This window comes from Scardinius erythrophthalmus (assembly GCF_964197995.2).
Source record: "Scardinius erythrophthalmus genome assembly, chromosome: 10".
Taxonomy (NCBI): domain Eukaryota; kingdom Metazoa; phylum Chordata; class Actinopteri; order Cypriniformes; family Leuciscidae; genus Scardinius; species Scardinius erythrophthalmus.
The window spans coordinates 45,798,600-45,821,018 of record NC_138230.1 but is presented as its reverse complement, the minus strand read 5'-3'; the positions used below and the strand labels follow the sequence as shown (position 1 = coordinate 45,821,018).

General features: G+C 43.7%; 1 protein-coding gene across 1 annotated transcript in view; it reads right to left on the bottom strand.

Moving 5' to 3' along the window:
- The window catches only part of epha10 (EPH receptor A10), a 163,189-nt gene that overhangs the window by 10,383 nt on the left and 130,387 nt on the right, over window positions 1–22,419 (bottom strand). Inside the window, exons 7-10 of the mRNA XM_081377482.1 lie at window positions 22,286–22,419; window positions 20,980–21,088; window positions 15,661–15,756; window positions 7,409–7,494 (exon numbers count right to left, since the gene is read on the bottom strand). The exon at window positions 22,286–22,419 is cut by the window's right edge and continues 137 nt beyond it. Coding sequence (XP_081233608.1) covers window positions 7,409–7,494; window positions 15,661–15,756; window positions 20,980–21,088; window positions 22,286–22,419 — 425 coding nt within the window. The remainder of the gene's footprint in view (window positions 1–7,408; window positions 7,495–15,660; window positions 15,757–20,979; window positions 21,089–22,285) is intronic.

The window sequence follows — 22,419 nt, the reverse complement described above, 5'->3', positions numbered from 1 at the left end:
GTAATGTCACTATGTAAAGAAAAACACACGCCTGCGCACATATATATTCAAATGCGCATATCTATAGACTAAACACGTGATACGCATGTGCACGCCGCCAGCGCTTTCACAGAATCATGTTTTTGAAGTTTAAACGGAGATAACGTTTTTTAACATTTTTCAAATCTTGCACCTTGGAATGTATTTCAAAGTTTGTGTTCTCGACCTCCAAACACTGTTGTGCAAATAAACGGCCAAAACACATTACAAGTTTCTGTTTTCTGTTAGAACCGTGTCATGTTAGCGACCCCTAAGTTAATAATGATCTTTACAACGGAAGTGAATCAATCAAAACTAACTTTAGAATTTTTGAGAAGATGCTTTCGTCCATCACAACATCTCAAAACATGCATGAGAGAACATGAGCGAAAGAGGCATTTCAGGCATTCATGCATGTGCTGTGTGTGAATGTGCTGTGTGTGAATGTGCTGGTGCTTTAACTCATGCTGAACATCAAAAATATCTATGTTTTTATATTTATGTACATTGCTGGTTCTTTGTGTGTATGCATGTTGAAACACAAGCAACAAAAATGTCCCCATGGGGATAATAAAGTAGTCAAGTCAAGTCATCACACAACACACTGTCGAAGGAAACAGGCTTTGTTTAATTAACCAACATCTGGAGTTCAACATTAGTTAAACAGATTCACAGCCTTCTACAACAGCATCATGGCTCTGAGTTTTAATGGACGAGCACTATTAAACTATATAATCTAGTTATATACAGTGTAGCATCTGGACCAATCAGACACACACAAATTATTAATTATATTTAATGAATAATCCAGCAAACTCACTCTCCCAACAAAGGCCTACGAAACTTCCCCCAAAACTAACATCCCAAATAGAGCTAACACACAGGCAGAACCCGGAGTCCTGTTACAGGACACATTGAGAAATGTATATGTATTATACATACATACATCCCATCTCATGATTTTCCTTTTATGTGGTTTGGCCTATGTATTCTTGTAAACTCTATTGGGTTGATATTTCAGACTTTGTTGCATAGTATGGTTAACCAAAATCATATGTGTGGCATGTTTAGTCTCTATAAACTCCAGTCTTCGTCCCCCATTTGTTAATTTACATTACATTTTGCTAACTTTGTGATGCATTAGTATTATAAGAATCTCGAAGATTCTTGTGTTAAACATCCAATCAAACTACATGTTCAAGGGGCTACTTGAACAATAGGTCATAAAGAAATTCCCTCCTAAGGGAAAAACTTCTTATTGGCTCACACACCTCCAAAGGGTGTGACATCTTCACGCTTTAAAAATCACTGATCACAAGATCAGCTCTTTTACTCTCTTACTCTTTTCTGAAATGCTGACGTGAAGATGATGCTGAACTAGAAGTTTTCTAAGGACCCCCAAGCGTGTGCCAGGCTGCGGCCTTGTCTTTCCATTCACGAAAGATCCTCTGACTCCCACTGGTTCTCTCTATCAAGACCACATCAGCAAAGATAAACTGGAGCCTCAACAAATTGCATCAGGACAGTTTAATTCAAAAGGGGTGAGACATGCAAGTATCAAACTTAGCCTCATTATTTGATACATTAAGTATCCTTTACCCCTTTTAAAGAAGGGCATGTTAGAACTAAACTGATGGTTTGCTCAAGGCTGTTGATCTGCTGAATTTCTAACAATGCTATAACTTCTTGCTTTCCTGTATTCTGCTTCAGCTCTCTTTCCCTTGGTAAACTATATGCATGTATGTGTGTGTATGTTAGAGTAGTTTTAAGTGTTTAGACTAGTTAATAAAATCTTGTTCATGTCACACGTAAAGTTGTCCGTGTCTCAAGCTCATAACTGGAGTCTCTAATCATAGATCTTGACTACTTGCTCTTAGTAGTACTGTAAAGTAATAAAGACATTTCCCATGCCCCGGAAATGTACATTTCTTAGAAATAATAAACAATTGACACTGAATGTTCACGGGACAAACAGGTTAATTGATTGTAATATTCATTTACAACATTAAGTTAATTATATTAACTGATCCAAATATTCATAATCAATTATAACCAGTTATTATTGATTATTAATATTTCATAGAGCTAACTCACTACACAGTATACACTAATATAGTGTACATAGTTCTCCTCTGCATCTCTCTCCTTATCTAGTTGTCAAATAAACCTGCTATTGTATTTTACAAATATATATTTGGCTCCTTTTTCCTCTTTTGCAAGTCACTTTAGATTAAAGCATCTGCTAAATGCATAGACGAAAATATAGTACAGTGTAATTACTAGATAGATAGATTTATTTATTTGCATTTATAAAAAAAAAAAAAAAAAAAAAATCAGGTATAAAAATATATTTGTATTAATGTGTAGTATTCTGCTTGTACAGGTCCAGCTCTGAATGTGCTGATAAACCCAGATTGACCCAGAGAGGAGAGGATCTCATAACAGCTTATTGATCTCGACCTCGCATACATACACATACTTGAGAACACAATTACAGAGCAGATTACAGGAGCTTCATCCCATCATGAGAGCGGATCAGGATCCAATGCAGGAACGAGGCTTTTCTAGCTCAATTATTCACGATATTACAGAGACTTAGAGTTCAGCTCAGATCTGTCCTTCTACCCTCTGTCCGGGTTTGTTTGTGTCGAAATAACTGATTCACTTTCATACACACACTCCCAAGATACAGTGATACACACACTCTTGGAAATAAAGCTTCATCAATGTTTCCATGAAGAGCCTTTAACATCCACAGAATCTTTCCATCACACAATAAGTTCTTAATCCAGGAAAAGATTCTTTAGCTTATTAAAATGTTCTTCACACTCAGAAAAACACTCAGAAAATCACTGAAAGGTTCTTTAGGGACCCAGAAAATTGTTTTTCTGTGGCATCGCTGTGAAAACACTCTTTTGGAAGCTTTATTTTTAAGAATGTAATATTTGTTGACTTAAAATAAATCTAAAAGCAGAAGTTTGCAATGAATTAAAACTAATAGGAAACTGTTATTATGCACTAAAATACTAATGAAAACTACATAGAAAATACTACCAAAACTTTGGTAACACTTTACTTTATATATGATGCATTATAAAAGTATTTTAAATGCATTAATTATGCACCTTATAATGTATTTATGATCTCATGTATAATTGTAATCACACTTATAATACATTGTTACATTTAGAAAGTAAAATGCATTAAAACACACAACAAACAACCAGTTTCAGATGGAACAAGGAATCTGCAAATATTCTAATGATTTTTAACTTTGGTAACAATTATTTATAAAATATAATGAGTTATAATGTACATCATCAATACCTGTATAATGCAGTACACAAAGGCTTTAAAGGGACACTTCACCCATTTGCATTAAGCTTTGCATTGTTAGAAACCCAGTCATTCTATTGAATGGTCGTGCAACACTCTCTCATTTTCCCCTGAGACGGGAGAAATCTGTTATTTACCTCTTACACTTCCTCCTACAATGACGCAAAAATCGTCATTTTGCGTCATTGTAGGAGGAAGTGTTAGAGGGGGGGATTTCTGTTAAGACTACAGACACTAGTTTCTCATCTTTCCCAGGGTGGGGCGCGCTCACGCTACAGACCTATTACAGATCAGTGGGTGGGACTTTACTCTCTGAAACTGAAAGCAATATCCTCCATCTTGTTTGAAGCTAAGCTAACAGGCGCTGTGGAGACAGATGTACAGTTATGACAATAGCGGAGGAGAGTGCTCAATATGATATAGACTAGAGGAAGAGGATTTCGGAAGTCTGATGCTTGAATCAGGTGTTTGTGGCTACCTTTACAAGCCGCATTATAGCGAAGAGCAGCCGAGGCAGAAGACCTGCCTGCCGCGGACGAGGAGCCCGGACTGGCTCGAGTTAGGGCGGACTGGTGGCGCCGGTGATCTCACTATGCAGCAACGAACCGCTATGAACACAGAGATAGAGTCCGTCTGCGGCAAAGAATTTCAACGATGACAATTTCTCCTGGACGAAATCTCTGAATCAGACGAGGACACGGACGTTTGTGTTGTGAACTATCCTAGTTTCGCACCGCATATGTTCTGACTGAACATCCAGGTACCATGCAATAATTCACCTTTTCAAAAGAAATACAAACCAGGAGTAATGCACTATATGAGTTCGCCAACTAACTAGACATTTTGTGTGAATGTGAAATGAATTTCAAGCTCTGGTGGTAGCTAGCCTTGTAGACGGAAGAGTGATTTCTCTTATAGGCAGATATGCGCTTTCTGGATTAGTGGGAGTGGCTTGCGGAGCTGTGCAATGTGGTGCATTGTGGGAGTTGTTGTCTTTCATACAAATGCGTTCTGAAGTTATTTTTTGTCTTTTCTCGGTCACGAAGGCACCAAATTCAAAAATTATTTTACATTTCGACTACACATATGACCCACTTTAAATAAAAAACAATGTTCAAATGGGTGAAATGACCCTTTAAGTAAAGTGTTACCATAGCTTGGTTAATATTGACTCAAACTGTTGTTTTGTGCCTTTTAAATCTGAAACTGATGAAAAATCACATTCTGCAAATGTTGCAAGAGCGAAAAAGTTGAAGTTTAGTTGATCCGAATGGTCTAAAAAACTCAAATATATTTCTACGTCGTAAACTACGTCGTAAAAGAAATCAGTTCTGCTGTCAGCTTCGAGTTTATAATATGATGCCATGATTTATGTATAGTGCAGTTTCTGACAAAGAACTACTGTATGTATTTTTGAGTCGCTGTTTACAATATAAAATATACTGAATAAAAACTAAAAACAGTCATTTATGTTTTTCTTGCTTAGCATTTTTTGTCTTGCATTTCATTAAAAATATCTAAATATCTACATTCTTAAATCAAGATACATTTACTAGAGAAGAAAATGACTGATAAAATCATGAAAATGAAGTGAGTTTGTGCTTAAAAAGAGAGCAATTGTCTGTCAGTGGTGTCAGAAGAATCATCTTGTTTTCTCTTTGAATGAAGTTTATTTTTCTCCTCTAAATGTCTCTTGATATAAGAATGTTTATATATTTTTAATGAATCCAATTATACTGAGGACCTACACACACACACACACACACACACACACACACACACACACACACACACACACACAAACTCTCTCATTCTCTCTCTATATGCATGTGCGTTTGCATAATCTATAGCATTAAATCCACAGTCTGCGGTTTCACACACTCTCACAAACACAGTGTGTCTCAGTGATTTCATGATGACAGCTAAAGCTCTGATCCTACCATTGTTTCTGGGTCATCCAAAAATACACATATAAAACAAACAGAACACGCATGAGGACAAGAAGAGCAGAGTTAAGTTGAAGAACAAATCAGTGAAACAAACGGAAGTGGGAGAAAGAGAGATTGTTCACGATGGGACAGCAGAACAGAACCTGAACCTGAACCTGAACCTGAACCAGAACCACAACCAGAACTACAACCACAACCAGAACCACAACCAGAACTAGAACCACAACCACAACCAGAACTACAACCACAACCACAACCAGAACCACAACCAGAACTAGAACCACAACCTGAACCAGAACCAGAAACACAACCACAACCAGAACCAGAACCACAACCACAACCTGAACCAGAACCAGAACCAGAACCACAACCAGAACCACAACCTGAACCAGAACCAGAACCACAACTAGACCTAGAACCACAATCTGAACCAGAACCACAACCAGAACCACAACTACAATCAGAACCACAACCAGAACTAGAACCACAACCTGAACCAGGAACATAACTAGAACCACAACTAGAACTAGAACCACAACCAGAACCACAACCTGAACCAGAACCACAACCAGAACTAGAACCATGACCTGAACCAGAACCAGAACCACAACCAGAACTAGAACCACAACCAGAACCACAACCAGAACCAAAACCTGAACCAAAACCACAACCACAACCTGAACCAGAACCAGAACCAGAACCACAACCACAACCTGAACTAGAACCAGAACCACAACCAGAACTAGAACCTGAACCAGAACCAGAACCAGAACCAGAACCAGAACTAGAACCAAAACCACAACCACAACCAGAATCAGAGCGAGAGAATATCTGAGACGAGGCTGGTGGGATTTTAAGATTTATTGTAATTAATACGAGCACGACACTGATGCTTGAAACATCTCTGACTACTCTTGCTCTCAGAACAAAGAAAGCCTTGCATCACAACGTTTTGTTTACAAATCTAGCTTCAATAATCTAAATTAATATTTATCATATAAACAAATCTGTGTCTGTTCCATGCATCCATATGGCAGTCCCAGCTGTATACAGTATGAGTCCATCCTGGCTTAATGTGGATATCTTGCATGTTAAATACTATAGATATGTTAAATACTATAGATCACAATATGGAGCTGAATAAAAACGTGCAAATATCAGTTTATGAGTCTGTTATTCGTCCTGCATTCTTCACACACTGTATAGATGTGCTGTGAGACTGCCCTGCACAGGGGAAGTGTGTGTTCATCGTTTCAGCAGATCTAATGCTTCAGCTGCACTGCTCAATACTCACCAAACTACACACACACACACACACACACACACACACACACACACACACACACACACACACGCACGCACACACGCACACACGCACACACACACACACACACACACACACACACACACACACACACACACATCAAAGTCATCATGAAATCAAAATGGACAATTCTTGTTTTGTTTTTTAATGAAATTTTGCAGTGTTTATTTTAAATGATTCATGGAAGCACATCATTATTGTTTTAATAATCTTGAATCAGAATAACTTCCCCTCATCTCTTCTCTTCTCTGATGACGAGGGCGGGGCAACCTGTCACTCACAGGAGATCAGCCAATAGCAAACCACAACCATCCAATCATCCAATCAATTACCCACAGACACAATCAAGCCCCGCCCACATTTGTTCTTGTTCCAGCGTTTCACTCGATATACGACACAATCGAGGAAGAAAAGACCAGCGTAACTTCTCTTTCATCCTGACTGAACACATTTTGTCCATTAAAAGTATCCGTGCATGTATTGAAATGCATTAATTTGCGAGACTGAATATGTTGTGTGTGTGTGTGTGTGTTCAGAGACTCGTTCTTCTCTTCATCACCGTAGTGTGTGACACATGATAATGGACTCCAGCATTAGACAGGCTGATGTAAAAGCACGCACATAGACTTAGGCGTTAATGCAGTGCCACTTTAATCTCTCTATCACCGATTCTCTCTCTCCTAATCTCTCAGTCTGCGGTGAGCTTTATCCATTCCCACCTCCAGAAGTAAAGCAACAGTCCTGTAGAGTATTGTGTGAAGCAGAAACACGTGATACTCACACTGGAAGTAGAGCTCCTCGTCTCCCTCCTGACTGGCTTTACTGTAACCACACTGTCTGAGGGACAGAAAAAGAACACAGGCATTACTAACAACTCATGCTGAAGAAAACTACACTTCAGTGACCGGCTGGAATAAAGGACAACACAACACTTACAGTGACAACACCACTGCTATATTGAAGTTATGAACATTAATTGTTCTAACATGCCTGTTCTAAACAAAACTGTAACTGACTGAACTTGCTTATGATAATTATTTCCCTTGAGATAAATTATTATTATTATTTTTTTAATCAAAATCAATAGTTTAAAGAATCTGGTCACCCAATAATGAAGAATCTGTCATTATATATGAACATTTTTAAATGTGCTTGGACTTTTAAGATTCACCATAAAACTGACCCAGACACTGCAAAAAAAAGTTTAGTATTTGCCTCGTATTTCGGTCTTGTTCCCTTTCAGTCGCTCACGTTCGACGTAACGTCGATGTGACGACGTAATTGGGATCACTTCAGGGAGCCCTATCAACTTCGAGTGTCTACAAAACGAGCCAATGAACGTTGGCGTGCGTGAATCGCGTCACGCGCCCCGCCCCGCCGCGCGGGTATAAACAGGAAGCGGGCGCACGCACACATTGTCTTTCACTTCGGAGCCGAGTTTCTATGAGACTTTTTGTCTATCAGAATCAGCCTTTGAAGACTTCAAAAAGAGGATCATCTCTCTGTTCCTGTGTTGGTGTGACGGCGCGATCAGCGGTGGCCGCGAGCATTGCAGCTCTCAACTGCTGTTTCACAGCACTGTGTTTGTGTTTGTGTGTGTGTGTGTCGGTTCGGTGGGCGTTTCCTCTGTGTGTGCATTCACACTGCGGCTACCCCTGGGTGCCTCAACACAAAAGAGAGTTTTCTAAATCCTTTTTTATTTTTACTAAAAGAGCAACACAAGCGTGACCCTGCGTCTTTTTCAAGATGTCATTCCGCTTGTGCGTTTCTGGATGCCGTCGTTCCCTGGCGCCAGCAGATGGCCACAGCAGTTGCCTCTCGTGTTTGGGCATTCAACACGCTGAGGCAGCTTTTGTGGATAGTTCATGTTCCCATTGCGGGAATATGACTATCGCAGCGCTTAGATCGAGACTCGCTTACCTCAAGGGAGGTGCAGTCCCCTCGCCTATGCCCCGATCTAGTGTCTATTCTGCCCCGCAGAATAGACCTACTTCGGTGCATGACCAGGGTGATCTGAGGATTACCGTGAGGGCTTCCCCGTCGAGTCATCCTCCGCGGGCCCCTCACGCCTCACAAGCGCTGTCGCCATTGGGGCTCCTTAGTGAACGTCTTGGTCCTTCTCCGGAACGGCCAACCGTTTCCTTTGGGGCTCCGGCTGATGACCAGATGTCGATCGCAGCATCGGAGGGGGAGCTGTCCTCTGGAAATGACGACTCGGCTGCGTTGCCCCCCTCGGGGTGTGTAGCGTTGTCCGAGCCGGATCCAGAATGGACTGCTATGCTTTCCCGGGCCGCCGAGAAGGTCGGGCTTGCGTGGAATCCTCCACCACGTCCCGAACCTTCTCGGTTGGACGATTGGTTTCTCGGGGCGGGCCGTGCTGGTTCTCAGTGCGCCGCCCCGGTACCTTTCTTTCCGGAAGTGCATGAGGAGCTTTCTAGGACGTGGAAGGCACCGTATAGTGCCCGAAGCCGTTCTAGTGGCTCCTCACCCCTCGCCACCCTCGACGGCGGGGCAGCTAAGGGGTATGTGGATATCCCCCCGGTGGAGTGGGCCGTCGCGATGCAGCTGTGTCCGGCGTCCGCTTCCTCTTGGCGGGGTAATCCACGCCTCCCGTCCAAGGCCTGTAAGTTTTCGTCCGGTCTAACGGCGAAGGCTTACAAGGCCTGTGGACAGGCTGCTTCCGCCCTCCATGCCATGGCGCTCTTGCAGGTCCACCAGGCCCAGGCGCTCATGGACATGAACGAGGGTGGTTCTGACCCAGAGCTCCTCCGGGAGCTCCGTGTGGCAACCGACCTCGCCCTCCGGGCGACGAAGGAAACCGCACGTTCTGTCGGTCAGGCGATGTCCACCTTGGTGGTCCAGGAGCGCCACCTTTGGCTCAACCTGGCGGATATGAGGGACACCGATAAATATCGGTTCCTGGATGCCCCTCTTTCCCAGGTTGGGTTGTTCGGCGACGCGGTCGAGAGCTTTGCCCAACAGTTCTCGGCCGCACAGAAGCAGACGGAGGCCATCCGGCACATCCTGCCCCGGCGGACCGCTGCTGCTCCCACCCGTCCGCCGGCCGCAGACCCTCCGTCTACTCGTCGCCGAGGTCGGCCTTCTGCGGCGTCCTCCGCTCCCGCTAAGCCCCAGCAGCAGCAGCAACCATCCAGGCCTCAGCGCGGAGCAAGCCGTAGGAAGCCGATCCCGCCCGTCCAGGCCGCTGCCAAACCAGGAGGCAAGCGACGGTGCAAACGACCCTGAGACGGGCGGCCCGGAGGTGGATCAAGTTGCTCTTCAGGAGATGGCGAAGGCGCCACTCCTTCCCCCGGTGGAGGGCCGGGCGGAGAATCTTTTGTTTCCTTTTCTTTTTGTTCCGCCACTGACCCACGGGTCAGTGGTACCCACATTTTCAAAAAAAGAGCAATTTCTGAAACCTCTGGGCCCCAAGAGGGCGCGCTTGGCAGTCGACGACGCCGCCATGCCTTGTCACTCCCGAGCCCCTCTTTCATCGCCAGTGAGCAGCAGTGGCTGTGTTCCGGACGTGCTCTCGCCTCCTCACACTCACTCTGCCCTTCGACGGAAGCAGGTATGTGCTGCACCACACACTCAGACCCCACTTCGGGCCGCTGTGCCGTCCGAGTCGGGTCCCTGCATTCCGCCGCGCTGCCCCACCCCGGGTACGTCTGTGGTGCCGTTAGTCCCGCTTGCTCGGTCTCTGGGAGCCTGGTTAACGCTTCCCAGCCCGTCTCGCTGGCTCATCCGTACCATCAGACTCGGCTATGCGATTCAGTTCGCCCGGCGCCCCCCTGCTTTCAAGGGCATCCTGTTCACCCGTGTTCTGGCGGACAATGCCCCTGTGCTCAGGGCAGAGATCGCAGTCCTACTGGCGAAGGACGCGATCGAGCCGGTCCCTCCAGCCGATATGAAGACCGGCTTCTACAGCCCGTACTTCATTGTACCCAAGAAAGGTGGTGGGTTACGACCAATCTTGGACCTGCGCGTCCTGAACCGGTCCCTTCACAGGCTACCGTTCAAGATGCTTACGCAGAAACGCATTTTCAAATGCATCCGTCCCCAAGATTGGTTTGCAGCAATCGACCTGAAGGACGCGTACTTTCATGTCTCGATTCTCCCTCGACACAGACCGTTTCTCCGCTTTGCGTTCGAGGGACGGGCATATCAGTACAAGGTCTTACCCTTCGGGCTGGCCCTGTCGCCCCGCGTCTTCACGAAAGTCGCGGAGGCGGCCATTGCTCCCATGTGCGAGCGTGGTGTTCGCATCCTCAACTACCTCGACGACTGGCTTATTCTGGCCCAGTCGAGAGAGCAGTTGTGCGAACACAGGGACATGGTGCTCAGTCACCTCAGCCACCTAGGGCTTCGGGTCAACTGGGAAAAGAGCAAACTCACCCCCGGGCAGAGGATCTCTTTTCTTGGCATGGAGTTGGACTCGATCAACATGACAGCGCGCCTCACCGAGGCCCGTGTCCAGTCAGTGTTGAACTGCGTGAGCACGCTCAGACGCAGAACAGCGGCACCACTGAAACTGTTTCAGAGGCTCCTGGGGCATATGGCATCTGCAGCCGCGGTTACGCCGCTCGGATTGCTTCATATGAGGCCGCTCCAACACTGGCTTCACGATCGAGTCCCGAGATGGGCGTGGCAGAGCGGCTCGTGCCGGGTCCAAGTGACTCCGCACTGTCGCCAAACTCTCAGCTTGTGGTCGGACCCTTCCTTCCTGCGGGCAGGTGTTCCCCTGGAACAAGTGTCCAGGCACTCTGTGGTCTCCACGGATGCCTCTACCACCGGCTGGGGGGCCACGTACAACGGGCATGCAGCTTCAGGTCTGTGGACGGGGCCTCAACTGCATTGGCACATCAACTGCCTCGAGTTGTTAGCAGTACGTCTTGCACTGAGCCGTTTCAAAACGCTGCTACTAGGCAAGCACGTACTGGTCCGTACGGACAGCACTGCGACCGTTGCGTACATCAACCGCCAAGGTGGTCTACGTTCCCGCCGCATGTCACAACTCGCCCGCCATCTCCTCCTCTGGAGTCAGAAGCATCTGAGGTCGCTTCGTGCCATTTACATTCCGGGCCTGCTCAACCGTGCAGCCGACGAGCTCTCACGGCAGCAGGTGCTACCGGGAGAATGGCGACTCCATCCCCAGGTGGTCCAGCTGATTTTCAGGCGCTTCGGGACCGCTCAGGTAGATCTGTTTGCCGCCCCGGACACGTCTCATTGCCAGTTGTTCTATTCTCTGACCGAGGGGACCCTCGGCACGGATGCTCTGGCACACAGCTGGCCCCGGGGCCTTCGCAAGTATGCGTTTCCCCCAGTGAGCCTTCTTGCACAGACCTTGTGCAAAGTCAGGGAGGACGAGGAGCAGGTCTTGTTAGTTGCGCCGTATTGGCCCAACCGGACCTGGTTCCCGGAACTAGTGCTCCTCGCAACAGCCCCTCCCTGGCCCATTCCTCTGAGAGAAGACCTGCTCTCTCAGAGACGGGGCACCTTATGGCACCCGCGTCCAGACCTCTGGAAACTCCATGTCTGGTCCCTGGACGGGACGCGGAGGTTCTAGGTGACCTACCCCCTGCGGTAGTTGACACCATCACTTCCGCTAGAGCCCCCTCTACGAGGCGCCTCTATGCGTTGAAGTGGAACCTGTTCGTTGACTGGTGCTCCTCTCACGAGGAGAACCCCCGATCTTGCTCGATCAGAGCCGTGCTTTCCTTCCTGCAAGAAGGGCTGGAGCGAAGGCTGTCTCCCTCCACCCTTAAAGTGTATGTTGCCGCTATTGCCGCACATCACGATGCTGTTGATGGTAAGTCTTTGGGAAAGCATGACCTGATCGTCAGGTTCCTGAGGGGAGCGAGGAGACTGAATCCTCCTCGCCCACTCTCTATACCCTCTTGGGACTTGTCTCTGGTCCTTTCGGCACTTCAGAGACCACCCTTTGAGCCTCTGCAATCAGCTGAGTTAAAAATTCTGTCCTGTAAGACAGTACTCCTGGTTGCATTGGCCTCTATCAAGAGGGTAGGGGACCTGCATGCATTTTCGGTCGACGAATCGTGCCTAGAATTCGGCCCGGATAACTCTCACGTCATCCTGAGACCCCGGCCCGGATACGTGCCCAAGGTTCCTACCACTCCCTTCCGGGACCAGGTAGTGAACCTGCAAGCGCTGCCTTCGGAGGAGGCAGACCCAGCCCTGGCTTTTCTCTGTCCCGTTCGCGCTCTGCGTCTGTACGTGGACAGAACGCAAAGCCTCAGGACCTCAGATCAGCTCTTCGTCTGTTACGGAGGCCAGCAGAAAGGGAAGGCTGTCTCCAAGCAGAGGATGGCCCACTGGATAGTGGATGCCATCGCCTTGGCTTACGAAGCCCAAGGCGTGCCCTGCCCGCCTGGGTTGAAAGCCCACTCCACTAGAAGTGTCGCTTCTTCCTGGGCGCTGGCTCACGGCGCCTCGCTGACAGACATCTGTAGAGCTGCGGGCTGGGCGACACCTAACACGTTCGCTAGGTTTTATAGCTTACGTGTTGAGCCGGTTTCTTCCTGTGTGCTCGCTTCTACTAGCCGGTAACACCGAAGTTCCCGCTCTAGTGTCGGCTTGCTGCGCCACTCCCTTCCTAGGAACGGATACGTGCGCTTTTTACTCCAGTCGAGTTCCCCTTTGGCGAACCCTGTGAGTTCCTCCGCACCCCTTCGGCAGTCGGACGTTGCGGAGCGTCCGACGCCAGGCCTAGTGCTCGTATGCTTGTGTAACTTGTGCTAGGCTGGGTTCCATATGTGGTAATCCCTGCGGCGATCCCATATGTGTATTCTTCCACGACCAGCTCCCTGCGGTGAGCCCGTGTCTTCCCTTGGCAGAGTCTGCTCTGCCGTCACTGTCCGGTGTGTCTCCCCCTTCGGGTGGAGCCACCCCAGTGACATTCCATATGTCGCACTGCCCCCTCGGCTAGTCCATATGTGTATTCTCCACATGTTACCTCCCTTCGGGCAGGATGTGGCTCCGCAGCGTTCTTCCCCTGGAGAGGTATGCTTTCCCAGTGTTATCCAAGAGTTCCGCTGTGTGGGGTATAATGGAACAGCAGTTGAACTCCCTCTACGCAGGTCTTCCGCCCCAGCAGTTGGGGGTCTGAGAGTCTTGCGTAGGGCGCTGGATGTGGCAGCAACCGTGGCGTTTTCCATGGGATCCCAATTACGTCGTCACGTCGACGTTACGTCGAACGTGAGCGACTGAAAGGGAACGTCTCGGTTACTGATGTAACCCTCGTTCCCTGAAGGAGGGAACGGGAGACGTAACGTCCCGTCGCCACCGTTGCTGACCATCGCTGCATGGCCGTCACAAATCTCGGCTCCTCAGCGAAAAACAATGTGTGCGTGCGCCCGCTTCCTGTTTATACCCGCGCGGCGGGGCGGGGCGCGTGACGCGATTCACGCACGCCAACGTTCATTGGCTCGTTCTGTAGACACTCGAAGTTGATAGGGCTCCCTGAAGTGATCCCAATTACGTCGTCACGTCGACGTTACGTCTCCCGTTCCCTCCTTCAGGGAACGAGGGTTACATCAGTAACCGAGACGTTTTCCAGCACAAATATCTAAACATTCTTAAATCTAATAAACATCTAATAAAAAGCAAGAAGAACATCATTTATTGCAGTGAACTATATTTCTGTCTTTTGAAGACGTATGATAGATTTGTGTGAGAAACAAACCAAATAAAAAAATTAATTTAAAGAAAATCGTCCATTCCAGTGAGATGATCTTGAGAACCATATCAGTTCAGAATGGTTTTGTAAATCAACCAGTGTAAAAATCTGAATGTCTGATTAAGTGACCAACAAAATGAGAAAACTATAATTTTGGGGTGAACTATCCGTTTAAGATAACAACATCACTCTTCAGTTAAAATCATTATGAGATTTTATCTCAGGTCACGGTGTAAATGCAGAGATTTCCTGGTGAACCGCGGATCTGACAGTCATAGTGTGTGTGTGTGTGTGTGAGAGAGAGAGAGAGAGAGAGAGAGAGAGAGAGAGATTGAGTGTGTGTATGTGTGTGTGAGTGTGTGAGAGAGAGAGAGAGAGAGAGAGAGAGAGAGAGATTGAGTGTATGTGTGTGTGTGTGAGTGTGTGTGAAGAATCAGGCGCCGCATGATCCGATGGCATTCAGCCGATTTTACATTGTGGATTAATGTGACGGAGACACTGGAGAAGACATGCACCGCAGGAGGGATTAGAGAATATTTTTTTAGAGAATAAAGTAATTTTTCTTTTTTACATGATTTCTGTGTTATAATTCTTTTTTTATTTTAGTTATTATTCTTTATTTATTTTATTATTATTATTGTTTTATGTTATCATTATTTTTTGCTATATCTTGACATAAATATATATAATATTGTCTTTTTTATTTTATTTAATTATTATTTTCAGTACTTAATGTTCTAAATCTTTTTCAATGTTGTTCTAATGCTTTATAAAGCATGTTCTAATGCCAATAAAGCTTTCTGAATTGAATTGAATAGAGGCACACACACTCTCACTCACTCACACACACTCTCTCTGTCACACTCAGTCACTCACACACTCACACACACACTCAGTCACTCACTCACACACACACACACACACACACACACACACACACTCTCTCTGTCACACTCAGTCACTCACACACTCAGTCACTCACTCTCACTCACACTTACACACTTACACACTCACTCACTCACTCACTCACTCACTCACACACACACACTCACACACTCACTCACACACTCTCAAAACTTCTGCCGCATTCATACATACATACAAAAACAAACAAACAAATAAACACAAAAAATTACAGCACCTTTCCTGAGCTCATGGTTGCTTTGCATGGAAATGTAGTAATTACTTTTAAAAGCATTTGCCATGATAGAGTGGTTAAGGGATTATTTTGAGTTCATGAGACGGGTGGTAATAGCAGGTGTAAACAGGGCCTCTGTTAGGAAACGTGAAAGACGGCACAAGCGAGAGAAGGAGGAGAAACTCAGGCATGCCTGTACCTGGAGTGAGGAAGAGGAGGATGAGGAGGAGGAGGAGAAGAGGAGGAGAGCAGAACCACACGAGTACGAGATACACTGGAGGATCTGGAGAAACCACTAAAGAAGAGAAGGAGGAGGGCCTCACTGTTGGGTCATTCAACCCGATCTCACGGCAATTCATACAAATTTTACGAGGTGGCTAATTCGTATGAATTTATACGACCTAACTCGTACAAATTCATAAGATTTTTGCTAAATCGTACATATTTTACAAGTTGCCAAATTCATATGAGTTCGTACGAATGACCTACCCCTGACCCCGCCCCTAAACCTACACCATCACGTGGGTTTAGACAAATTGTACGAATTTGTATATATACATACATAGTATATATTTTTCTATACATTTATATATAAATTAATTACCTTTTTTAACAACAAAAATGAAACATCAATGAAACAAAGCTGAACTGTGCCGCTATTTTCTTCTAGAAACAAACTTTGTTGCATATTTTCCTGTTATCTCTGTAAAGCTGTTTTGAAACACTGTAGTGACTTGATAAAGGTGACCCGAACGTCTTTTAAAACTGACAATGACAAAATGTTAATTTTCATGTGAATTGTTTTAAGAGAAAAATACTAGGGCAAATAACCCTTAAAAAGGAGGAGTACAATAGAGAGCATTTTTGGTCTGCATCCAGAGACGAGGAGAGGATAGAAGAAAAGAAGGAGAGAAGAGAAGAAGGAGTGAAGAGAAGAGAAGGAGTGAAGAGAAGATTAAAGAGTGAAGAGAAGAGACAAGAAGAAAAGAGATGAAGAAGAGAAGAGGAGAGAATAGAAGAGAAGATTAAGGAGTGAAGAGGAGATGAAGCAGTGAAGAGGAGAGAAGAGATGGAGAAGTGAAGAGGAGAGAAGAGAGGAGAAGAAAGGAGAAGAGAAGAGAGGAGAAGAAAGGAGAAGAGATGAAGGAGCGAAGAGGAGAGAAGAGATGAAGGAGTGAAGAGGAAAGAAGAGAGAAGAAAGGAGAAGAGATGGAGTGAAAGAGGATAAAAGAAAAGAAGTGAAGAGTAAAGACGAAGAAGAGAATAGAAGAGAAGATTAAGGAGTGAAGAGAAGAGATGAAGGAGTGAAGAGGAGAGAAGAGAAGAGAGAATAGATGAAGGAGTGAAGAGGAGAGAAGAAAGGAGAAGAGATGAGGGAGTGAAGAGGAGATGATGAGATGGAGTGAAGAGAAGGGAAGAGATGATGAGAAAAGAGATTAAGGAGTGAAGAGAAGAGATGAAGGAGTGAAGAGAAGAGATGATGAGAGAAGAGATTAAGGAGTGAAGAGAAGAGATGAAGGAGTGAAGAGGAGAGATTAAGAAGTGAAGAGGAGAGAAGAGATGATGAGAGAAGAGATTAAGGAGTGAAGAGGAGAGAAGAGATGATGAGAGAAGATATTAAGGAGTGAAGAGGAGAGATTAAGGAGTGAAGAGAAGAGATTAAGGAGTGAAGAGAAAAGATGAAGGAGTGAAGAGGAGAGAAGAGATGAAGGAGTGAAGAGGAGAGAAGAGAAGATATGAAGGAGTGAAGAGGAGAGAAGAGAAGAGATGAAGGAGTGAAGAGAAGAGAAGATATGAAGGAGTGAAGAGGAGAGAAGAGAAGAGATGAAGGAGTGAAGGTGAGAGTGTGTGTGGATGAAAACACTCTGCAGGAGTGAAGAGGAGAGAAGAGATGATGAGAGAAGAGATTAAGGAGTGAAGAGGAGTGAAGAGATGATGAGAGAAGAGATTAAGGAGTGAAGAGAAGAGATGAAGGAGTGAAGAGAAGGGAAGAGATGACGAGAGAAGAGATTAAGGAGTGAAGAGAAGAGAAGAAGGAGTGAAGAGAAGAGATTAAGGAGTGAAGAGAAAAGATGAAGGAGTGAAGAGGAGAGAAGAGAAGAGATAAAGGAGTGAAGAGAAGAGAGTGTGTGTGGATGAAAATACTCTGCAGGAGATTCTTATTGTCATCAGGTCCGAGACGCAGAAATCTTTAAATACAGACTTAAAATAAATCTGAAACTTCAGCACTGAATACAGGAATAGCTGAGACTGATTGGACTGACAAGACATTTTACACAAAATATTACCAGTAAATAACCACATATATTCCAGTGAAAATGAAAACTGGATAACATGAAAATAGCATTATTTTAAATGTTTCTTGTTGTATATAATGTGGGTCCAGAAGTATTTTTTTTTTAAAAGTACAACTTATTACAAACTTTGATTTAGCATATTTATGAAACATGCCAATTTGTGCCGACCTAATTTTTGTCCAGGCTGTTACACAAAGAAATTATGAACATGAGAAAACAAGAGAGAACTAATGAAATATTAATATGTGATTATGTAGTAGTCAGTGTTTGCTTTTTCTTGTGAGCTTTTTGTTTTTCTATGCATTATTTTGCATAGTAATATAAAACCTGAAGCTGTAGTTTGCCTGTTTTGCCAAATAATTTAGTTAAATAATCAATACCCTAACAAAGTTTAGTGTTTTGTTCTTCCCGCATATTTAAAAAAAATTATATTTTCCTCATATTTTAATGGTTTAATTGAACTCGTAGGGTTCCTTATGGAGAAAAATGAACCAGAACCCGACTGTTACACTACTGTGCACTTTCACATACTATTTTTTACAATATTATGCATTATGCTAGTATTTAATCTCAAGCACAGTCGCAGACACACAGGCCAGCGGCTCCAGATGATGCAAGAATATTAAAAGTACATAAGGTGCAATAATCCGCTGACTGTGTCAGTAAATAAGTATTATTAATAATAAAAGATGTTATTTCTGAAATAGAATGAGCAAAAAAAAAAAAAAAAAAAAAAAAACCAGGACCCAGATTTCAGAGCTTTTTGGAACAAAATGCATCTACAAAAACAAACGCGAGAGAACTGCTGGTGTTTAAAGATTCAGATGTGCAAAAATGTGTTTGTGTAGAAACTAAAGCTATCAAACAAATCAATTACATCACATGCCAATTATTAATTGTTGCATATTGTGGCGTTAAGTCAGTGTACTGTCAGTGTTTTATCTTCATGCAGACTGACATCTTGGGCTGTTTCACAGTGTTTTGCTTTTCTACAGACCGAGGTGTGCAACATTTCTATTTGTCCAATAGCGCTTCACACCTGATGTGTGCCTGCGTCTCACACACACCGTTCATCAGTGTAAACCACTTTATCAGAGACTATATGCTCTCTTCAGTGTGTTAGACGACAAATGTGAGTGTGTGAGCTGATGATGAAGTTTTATGGCTGCATATGAAAGGGATTGCGTGTGTGTGTGTGTGTGTGATTGACAGGATCCGTTGTGTGTGGTTGAGAATGAATGAGAAGAATTTCACAGCGGCTCAATATAATCCATTCTCATCAGACTGATTAATGTAGAGCTACAGGAGCGTGTGTTTTCTGTCTGCCGTAGATCCATTCCAGCGTCACACCTGAGCTAAGCTGCGCAAAACACGCACGCACGCACGCACACTCAAACGCACACGCACATGCGCACACACACACACACGCACGCACGCACACACACACACACACACACACACACACGCACACACACACACCACCATCACAAACCATTGTGTCCCTGTGAGTTTTTGCTTGTAACATGTTAGCTTAGCACACCATCAATACACGACAATTTATGAGATTAAAACCATGTTTGTGCTCCAAACTTACTTTATAACGCAAGTCGAGTATTTTAAATAATCTTCTGTGATCTAATTTGGCTTCAGATAAAAAAATCAGACAGAAAATATACTATTGGTATAGTATTCTGCACAATGATAGTCTATATAGACTAGCATTACATTATAAATATAATCTATTATTATGAAAATACCTGGCATGGCTTGAAAAACACAGGTAACTCAAATATCATTGCAATCATGTTTATTGTCTTCAAAACATCTTTATCTGCATGTTACAGCGCGATCTCTGTAGCTTTGTGTGTATCAGTGACGTCCTGGAATGTCACATGATCATGGCTCTTCTTCATGTTCTATATATGGACTATTATTGTGCATATAGCGCCCTCAGGCTATTGGTATGAATTGAAAACACAGTATCAGAGTACCAAACGCTCATAAAGATTACATCGACGCATTTGGGTATAAATTCAATAAATATTATTCCTGTCTATAGAAATATGATGTAAATCTATGAGAATCTATCAATATTTCTCCAAATCTGCACAGTTTTGAGCTAAAGCCCTGAGAGACGTTGTTTTGTGTATCGCTGTCATGACGACAGCACAGAGTTTTTTATGAATGAAAGCGGCTGACGCGCATAATTCATATTAAAGGTATCGACTCATTTTATCATTTCATAACTCCTGACACAAATTAAGACATAACTGTCACTATGCGTTTCTCAGAATACAATAGTGGTCAAATACTGAAACTTGAGTATTATATCTTTTTAATTATGTATAGTTTGTCAAGGTATAACATTAAATCTGATAGTAATTTTGAATTAAATAAATAAAAAACGCTTCAGTGCGCGGGCGCACTGGCAACGGTTAACAGGTTAATATAATAAACTCAAATTAATAAAAAAAAAAATATTTCTATATATTCTATAGTTATCGTTATAGTTATGGTTCTTGTTGTGAACACTGATATAGTTATGGTTATAGTTATGGTTCTTGGTGTGACACTGATATAGTTATGGTTATAGTTATGGTTCTTGTTGTGAACGCTGATGTAGTTATAGTTATGGTTCCTGTTGTGAACGCTGATATAGTTATGGTTATAGTTATGGTTCTTGGTGTGACACGGATATAGTTATGGTTATAGTTATGGTTCTTGGTGTGAACGCTGATATAGTTATGGTTATAGTTATGGTTCTTGGTGTGACACTGATATAGTTATTGTTATAGTTATGGTTCTTGGTGATGATAGATAGAGGCCAATGGGCAAATTTGGCCAGGATGGGATTTTTAATGACCACAGAGAGTCAGGACCTCGGTTTAACGTCTCATCCAAAGGACGGTGCTTTTTGATAGTATAGTGTCCCCATCACTATACTGGGGCATTAGGACCCACACAGACCACAGGGTGAGCACCCCCTACTGGCCTCACTAACACCTCCTCCAGCAGCAACCTGGTTTTCTCAGGAGGTCTCCCATGCAGGTACTAACCAGGCTCAACCCTGCTTAGCTTCAGTGGGCAACCAGTCTTGGGCTACAGGGTGATATGGCTGCTGGCAAATATATAGTTATGGTTCTTGGTGTGACACTGATATAGTTATGGTTATAGTTATGGTTCTTGGTGTGACACTGATATAGTTATGGTTATATGCTTACCTTTTCCAGATGAGCAATCCAACTCCGAGAGTGAGTAACATGATGAGAGCGGCCAGAGAAACAACCACGATGATCACCACTGGACTCTGTTCACTGGAGGCCAGAGCCACTGCACACAAAGATAAACAGAAGATTGTGTTAGTATTCATGATGGCACAGGTCATTACCAGTCCTCTAAAGGCACTGGAGCTTGACAAGAAGATTGATCTTTGAAGTCCTTCCTTATTTATTTTGATAGGATCCTAATGGGAATACATTTTTTGTGAGTTAAAAAGTTGCGACTTCTCTCCGAATGTTCCCACTCCATCCATCTGGACACAGAGACACTATTTACATTACAGTTACTAAAACACTTTGGCTTTCAAATGCAAAGATGATCCCTAGTTGTGCATCAGTAAATAATGGAGGAAAAGCCTCTTATGGGAATTCTTTTAAGTATATCTTAAAGTCAAACCCTGATGGGAGATTTAAGAAATGTTTTTTTGCATTATCATTGAAATTCAACAAATGAAATATTACCCAAAAGCAAAACATTGTCATTTTTAAAAATGAATCTGTCATTTTTTGTGCAAGTGAGTCTTTATTTATACATTTATATAGATGTATATGTTAAATAAATACTAAAAATAAAAGTTCAAAGTTAAATAAACTACTTATTAAAGGTTTAGGGTTGATAAGATTATTTAATGTTTTTTTAAAGAAGTCTCTACTGCTCATTTATTCAATCAAAAATACAGTAAAAACAGTGAAATATTATTCCAATGTAAATCAGCTGTCAGTCCTAATTATAACACGTTAAAAGTCATAATAAGTTATAATATAACTAGTAAATATAATAAATAAATAATAATAATAATATTAATTATTATTATAATATGTAGATTTTGTTGATTATAATCGAAAATCATTTTTAATAATTTTTTAAAGGTCTGATTTGTGAAAAAAATCCCTATTATCTATTAACCATTTTCAACTTAGCGAAGGATTTTGCGTTTGTGAAAAAGCCTAAGCTGTCACGAGCAAAAGCAGAGGATCTGGAGAGAGTCTCATTCAGTCCAAATGGTTTTTCAGCAGGCAGCACACAGGGCAGCTTTGTCCTGCATAATCTAAAGCTGTTCAATAGTTGTTTGTGCGCAGAAATAAAGAGCAGGACGAGGTCACGTGTGAGTTTCCTTCCGTAGTGTTCATTCAATATGAATGCGTCCTCTTTAATTAGAGATGACAGCAAGCATCTGCACTTTGAAGCCATTGTTTCACAGTAAAGCCAGCATGTTTTCTGCACTAAGATTAATATAGACACACTCACGTTCTCCCAGTGTCTGAAGCTCCAGCGGTGAACTAAACAACCCGTAGTCCAGCGGAGGAGGAGACGAGGACGAGGAGGAGGAAGAGGAGGAAGAGGAGAGAGGAGAGGAAGAGGAGGATGAGGAGGAGAGAGGA